This window comes from Siphateles boraxobius, unplaced genomic scaffold (genome assembly GCF_051911475.1).
Source record: "Siphateles boraxobius isolate OS27281-9 unplaced genomic scaffold, OSU_SipBor_1 6, whole genome shotgun sequence".
Lineage (NCBI taxonomy): Eukaryota > Metazoa > Chordata > Actinopteri > Cypriniformes > Leuciscidae > Siphateles > Siphateles boraxobius.
The window spans coordinates 41792501-41800000 of NW_027509186.1; the positions used below are offsets into that span (position 1 = coordinate 41792501).

The 7500-nt window shown below is 38.8% G+C and overlaps 1 protein-coding gene across 1 annotated transcript in view; it reads left to right on the top strand.

Annotated features, from left to right (window-relative positions):
- The window catches only part of LOC143716538 (chloride channel protein 2-like), a gene marked incomplete at its 3' end in the record, with an annotated part of 49949 nt that overhangs the window by 34137 nt on the left and 8312 nt on the right, over positions 1-7500 (top strand). The window contains exons 3-6 of the mRNA XM_077209090.1: positions 3199-3330; positions 5263-5391; positions 5473-5606; positions 5758-5835. Of these exons, the coding sequence (XP_077065205.1) occupies positions 3199-3330; positions 5263-5391; positions 5473-5606; positions 5758-5835 (473 nt within the window). The remainder of the gene's footprint in view (positions 1-3198; positions 3331-5262; positions 5392-5472; positions 5607-5757; positions 5836-7500) is intronic.

A 7500-nucleotide genomic window follows, 5' to 3' on the forward strand; every position in this document is an offset into this window, starting at 1 on the left:
AAGTCCTTCACACACAGAACATCAGTCTACAGGCTTTCATACACAACATAGGAAGTCGTGGAAGGTCTTATTTTTTAGGTTTTATTAGCTGTTCACACATTGGCAATACAAGCTAATGACTTTGTTTTGATTCAGTGGTGTTATAAAGCAGAAGCCAGCAGTGACACACACACACACACACACACACACACACACACACACACACACACACACACACACACACACACACACACACACACACACACACACACCTACATAAACCCTTCACCCTCATTACATCTGCATAAACAAGACATTTAGGAGCTCTCTCTTCTCAAACAGGCCTCAGTGTGTGTGTTTGAGTTTGTGTAAGTGCGTCAGTGTGTGTGTGTGTGTGTGTTCAATTCATGCTTTCATGTCTCATTTTTGTCTAAAGTTGGTGTCTGCATTTCAAAGTGAATCGAGACGTCTGGAGACGTGATTATAAGAGCATTATGTGTGTTTGAGACGCTCCCACACGCCACCGTCTCAAACATGTTCACATTCACTGCTTCTCGCTCCATCATTTGGTGAGTCATCATTGGCTCTTATCGAGGTTGCCGTGGATACTAACAGCATCCGTGTGTTTAACTATAAATGCGGAGGGCGACAGAGATGCTTTCCCAGACCTGTTGTTTATGAGAAGAATAAAGAAATGATGTTTACAAAATGACTGTTATTGAGTTTAATGGACCGCGTTCCTGCAGTTGCACTCAAACGTACACACCTACTTGATTTTATTATTTCACCGCAAAATGTAATTTTATTATCGCCCAGCTCTCTATATAAAGTATGGAGTTAAAGTTCAGCTGTATATGCAACTTTATCTGCATAAAGCATGCATAAACTTATATATATACATATATATGTATATACATACACAAATATCAATGGCTTGATTTTTAATATCATCGCAAAATGTAATTATTTAAAATCCCCCTGTAGTCAATCATTTTATCCCTTAAAACTCATCTTTGATCGCCAAAATGACATATTTAAATGTTTTTTCCTTGAAAAAAATTCTTCATTCCTTAAAATAGCTTGAATATAATTCGACAACCTTCCCTCATTTAGTATGCGCGGTTCTATGAATATGCAAATGAGCCCCGCCTCCACTCACTCACTCAGATCAGAGATCCACACGTTGACGATCACACGTTGATCTGATTGGTTACAAGGTAGTTTGTGACGTCAGAAACACCAGCGATTTCAAAGCGTGTTTTTGAGACTGTCTTTGGTTCACTGCAGTTTTAAGCAGAAAATACTCAGCAACTCTGTCGACTTATGAATTTACACATGGTTTGTCTTAAAGCACATTAAAAACACCACATAGACATATAAACTACATTAAAAGCTCTTGGAACTGCTATATTCTGTGTATAGTGTGTGTTTGACTACATTACGAAGAACCAACGTGTTACTCAAGTTATACTAAAATATAATAAAGTTGTAGCTCAAAATCATACCAGATCTAGTCCAGAATATGAACTTACACTCCTGACTTACTCAAACCAGTCATCTAACAATGCATTAACATTCTGTGCTTGTTTGAGTTGTGAGTCATTGTTTTGATTAGATGTTTTACAGCAGAAAAGACCATTGTGGGTAGTTTAGTGTAAACACTGATGGAAGGATAACATTTAAGCCACTGTTTGTGTTTTGGTCGATCAAATCACAAGTAGACGAGGTTAAATACAGGTGTAAACGGGTTTAAAAGGTTTTGAGCTTGATCACTTCCACAGGGAGTTGAAAACACACACGATCGGATTGCTTTCACAGCGTAAACGCTCATGTGATCGAATGTGTTCAAACAGCCACTAAACACCGTCTCCTCTCCGTCTACTGATCTAACGCTGAACATTATAGGAAGAGCGATAGCCAGACGGGGTTTAAACTGGAGACTGGAGACACAAGTTTGGTTTGGAGATGAAAAATGTACCAATCACAATGTTCTCTCATCATTCCTGATGTCTAACACACACTCACAGCGTTCGGCTGATCTCGCGTCTGTCAGAGCAGAAACTAAAGCTGATGTTCTCAGTGTGTTTCTCTGTCACCTCCGGTCCTGTTCATGTCTAAATAAGCTTATTTCGTCCATTAGATTGAAATATCTGAAGAAACTCAAACATTTCCCCACCCCAAACCCTCCCCTCAGAGAAATCAGGACAGAAGTGTTAGAAAGTGGACAAAAGAGAAGGATTAAAACACCTGGTGTGAACGGGAATGTGTCTCTCTCGTCTACTTGTGATTCGATCGACCAAACGCATATTAATATCAGCTGTAAACAGGGCCTGAGTTACCATAATGAAAGGCCATCTAGGGAAATTTGTTTAATCTAGGGAAAAAGATGAAATATTGTATAAATAATAATACAGATAAAAAATAAATACTACTGGCAGAAAAGTTTAATCATAGCATTTTTTCATTGTGCACATTTTTCTTTGACTTTAGCTTGTTTCTTTTTTTGAGGTGTTCATATGTTTCCATCTAAAGCGCAAAATTGGAATATGGCATAAAACATGTGCGTATTAAGCAGAGTTTCCATCCCATGTGTTCAAGAAAATAAAATCATCTCTTCCTGGGAAATTGGTGGAAAATATCAGAAATAAGAATGGAAGCTGCTGCAATCGGGGAAGTTTTTCTTCCATCATGAATGAGTGTGTCTCAGAGCGTCAGACGAAACACGTTCGGATGCTGGTGTTCGGGAACACACTCGTGTGAGACGCTTCTGAAGGGAATTAAACCCAATCATTCTGATCACACACTTTGACTCCAGCGTTTCAGAAACACCAAACCAACGTTTGAGATGCTGCGATGCTATTGGTCCGCTGGTTACTCCAGTTATCCAATCACAGCCTCTGTTGAGGCAAAGTCACATGAGTTTCTTGTTGCGCATAGAAGGATTTATTCCGTAAATGTTTTTCCATAGTAGTTTATGCGCAAGTCCTCTTATAGGATAATAAAGTATATGCCTCAATTGAGTGCATGCACATCTTGGCTTTTTCATCCATCTTTTTTTAGGCAATATCTCAAAATTCGCTTAATCATAGGAGGATGAATCATAGCTGTTGACACCTTCCTCTGCTTTGGGAATTGTGGGTAGTGCAGTTAGTTCTTGTTTCTGGAGTTTTCCAGGTGTGCATTGATGCATTGTGGGTAATGTAGTCTTTTCCTGTGGAGTCTGTGCAGTGCACTGTCAGCGGTTCTTCATGTTGCGGGTCGGCGAGGACTGGATCTTCCTCATCTTGCTGGGACTCGTCATGGCGCTGGTCAGCTTCGTTATGGATTTCTGTATCGCCCTCCTATTACAAGGTGAGTGTGTGTGTGTGTGTTTTTGAGTATGAGAAGAATTGTCTGGAATTGTGAATTTAGAGAACACTGGCACACAGATAGAGGACTGTCTGAACATTAACCACAGCAAATTTGGAGTCTCTAACTCAATCCCTCTAGTGCCACCAACTGTCCAAAGTTGCAGTCATGTTTATATTATGGTGCTTTTCCACTACACAATACCAGCTCGACTTGACTCGACTCGCCTCGACTCGTCTCGACTCGCCTTTGTTTGGTTTTCCACTGTGTAAAAGTTGTACCTGTACCTGCTTTCGGGTACTTTTTTTTCCGTATCACCTCCAGCGAGGTTCTAAGCAGGCTGAGGCGAGATACTAAAATACTTTAGAGATACTAAAATGTGACGTGAAACACTGCAGACTGCTGATTGGTCAGAGAGAATCGTCACTATTCGCCGCGTCATCATTGCACGCGCCACACGGAGCTGTTTTTTTCAGCAGTGTTTCGTTTTGCTGCCCTCAGCCTCTCCTGAAACAACGTTTGTCTTGTTGCTGTGAAAAATAGCCACATCCCGAGGATCAAAAACAGCATACACTCGACTTCCTCCATTGTCCCGTGTGTGTGTGGGTAGCGGGTGTGTGTCGCATAGTTCCTGTGGCATCGCTATGATGACCAGGTACTATTGGGGAGGTACTATTTGTAATGGAAAACGGAGCGAAAAGCGAGTCGAGCCGAGTCGAGGCAAGTCGAGTTGAGCTGATACTGGTAATGGAAAAGCGCCATTAATAACTTTTGAACCATGAGGGCTAGAAACAAAAGCTCCTTGATTTAAAGATACCCGCACAGTTTCAGCACAGTGCCACCTTGTGGTCAGGATATATCAAAATTTGCTATTTTTCCTCATAACTTCAGAAAATATTGGCCAAAGATCACAAGACTCGAATCTCTTTAAATTTGATGTGGCACGCCAAGTCGAACAATACTCAATTTTCTCACGTCGGCCATTTTGGGTCATGAAAATGCTATATTTTACAAATACATTTGCGTACCGTTATGAAACTCTGTATGTGTCTTTGTCACAATGACCTTAAGGTACTCAAAAAGTTTTGAGGCAGGTTGGTCAAAAATTATAATGTAATTTTAATTTATTTTGATTAGTTTAGCCTGTTGTCATGAGACTTGATAGATCCCTTGGTTCATGCCGAGAACATAAATAACAATTATGCCATAATTGGCCAAACTTCCTGTCTGCCATTTTGCTTTATTTGAATTCCTCTTAGACTGGTCCGATTTTCACCAGATTCAACTCGACTCTGAATCTGACTATGCTGGCAAAAAGTTATGGACAAAATGACCAAATTTATTTATTTATTGAAATGAATTTAATTTACCGCATTAACGAATTTGATGGCATGATGCCAAACTGCATCTAGGGCCGTATCTCTGCAAGGCTTTGGCATATTGACACCAAACTTGGTGTGTGTAATTGTGACCCAACACTGACCACACCAAATCAATTTGGTGTTAGCGCCACCAATTGGTCAAAAGTAATAAGCAATTATGTTACATTGAAAGTTGTGTTTATGGGTTTTCAAGCATTCTGCTTAAAATCAACTTCAAATGCTTTTTACTTTCACAGTTGGTCTGATGTTCACTGCCGATGTTTGCTCATCATTTTGCCCCCTTAATTGTTTTCTTGTTTTAAGCACAAACTCACTTTATTTCAATGACTTTTTTCAGAAAACAAAAATGTATATCTTACGTCATTTTGCTTCTCAAGTAAATGAACCTTGATTTAATAATGTTAGATCTTTTTAATGGAGAACATCTAGACAAAGTGACTAAACAAGAAGTTTAGACTTTTGCAGTGTAGATACTTTGTCATTTATCTAATGGAAAGTTTATAGTACATAAACGTGCACTGTAAGTTGTACTCGTGTGTTCTGCTTTCTACAGCTCAGAAGTGGATGTATGGTGGTTTGGACAGTAACGTCATCCTGCAGTATTTGGCTTGGGTCACTTATCCTGTGGTTCTCATCAGTTTCTCTGCAGGCTTCACACATATAGTTGCACCTCAGGCCGCCGGTGAGACACACTTACATTCACACACTCATAAGAGGTTTCTGCTCTTCTTCTTCATAATAACAGTGTTTGTCTCTCAATCAGGGTCTGGTATTCCTGAAATGAAGACGATTCTCAGAGGAGTTGTGCTGAAGGAGTATCTCACGTTGAAAACGTTTGTGGCCAAAGTGGTTGGACTGACCTGTGCACTCGGCAGTGGTTTGCCTCTGGGAAAGGAGGTGAACATACACAGATTCAGATACAGACCATGTGTTTTTAGCTCGATTTCTAATCTGCCTGCCCTCAGTGTGGTTGTAGCGTCTTTAAAGTGTTCCTACTTTTTTGCAGATTCATCACAAGCCTTATGTGTGTGTGTTTTCTATCCTGTAGGGTCCGTTTGTGCACATTGCCAGTTTGTGTGCTGCTCTTCTCTGCAAAGTCATGTCTTTCTTTGGTGGAATTTATGAGGTAATTACAACAAAGTTTCATAGCCTCCAATTTTAAGTAAACTCCTCTAATAGCAGTACATATAAATGGGTGAAGATCTTGGGTCATATTTTGTACCAAAGTAAAGTAATGGTCCCACTTTTTATTAGTATTTAATAAATAATAAAAATGGTACAATGTACTTATTGAGCTGATGTTGTAGAACACTTGTGCTGCTATGGATTATGGGTAAGCAGGGCCTACAATTAACTTTTTTTCACACCTGCCAGTGGCCGATGACTTAAGAAAATTTACCAGCCTGCCATAAATAAAAAAAATGTCCGGCCATGAAACTGTTTTTGCAAAAACAGGCAGTTATGACACCAAAATTGTAGATACCAGTGAAAATTTTGAATTCTCTATTCAAATTTCAATACCACAGCTAAAACTACTAGCCTAAATAATATACATTTCAAATATAATTAAATACAAGTAACAGTAATTTTCAGGTATAGGTATTGAATAAAGTAATCAGATGTAAAATAACACTGGATAGTCTTCACTGTATAAATTCAACATAGATTAATCCTTTGTAAAGTTGCAAAAGTTATTCAGTCAAGAGCATAGAGTGATTTTCTTTGTCCTTTGTTGCTTGATTAACTTTAAAAACACAGACAGCAGCAGGAATATTAGGCAGCTGTCACTTTAAGACCTAATGCACGGATCCAATATACTGTTACACGTGTTTTATTTCTTAACTGATTATGTTCATAACCGACTGGGTTTACAAGGCCAAGACTGGCATTTTTGGCATATTTTCTGTATATTATCTGTTCAAGTGCAAGAAGAAATGAAAGAGAGCTCAATGCAGTATTTGCGCACTGTCTGAGACGCAGCTTTCTGGACAAACGCTTCGGATGTTTGTGCACACAAAACTTTCCACACAGCGCGCAAGTAATGAAAGTAGTTCCCTTTTGCACCTTCTTGCGCTTGAATATTTAAATTACCAAGGCTTAAACTCCTGTGATGATCTTGTTGACGCTGGCCTGTCAACTGTCCCGAGCGTCATACGCGTTTGTTTACGTTCATGTTCTCACAACATTGCATTGTTAGAATTACCGGCCAACTCGTGATTGACAAGTTTCATATACTTGCCAATTTTTTTACTCCAATTTGGCAATTGCCGAGTGTTAATTTTAGGCCCTGCGGGTAAGGTTAGGAAAGATTTGGTGGTATGGGTTGGTTTTGGCTGGGTTAAGGGGTAAGGGAAAGGACAACAGTGTAATTATAGATGTAATTTAAGTTACATGCAGGAATTTTAAGTTACATGCAGGATTTTTTGTACAATAAGGACAATGCAAAAACGTGTATTTACACAATAAGTATGGATGTACCCACCAGGTTTATGCCATAAATTCTAAAATAAATGTAGAATTTAACAATTGGCTCCTGTTTAATTCATTAGTGTGAATGGTGTTCTAATTAGAAATATTTCTCTTAAGTAAGATCAATACAACCATTACAACAATTTATTTTTGCCATGCAACGTCTCAAAATGTGTCAGATAATTATTTAAAAAAAATTGCATTCAAATTTTTATTGTGAATAAATATGTAGGGTAAATAAAAACATTGCAGTATAGGGGTTTTAACTGTAAATAAATCCAGCATTACAATAAAGAAAAAAAAGGAAAATAAAATGACCCCC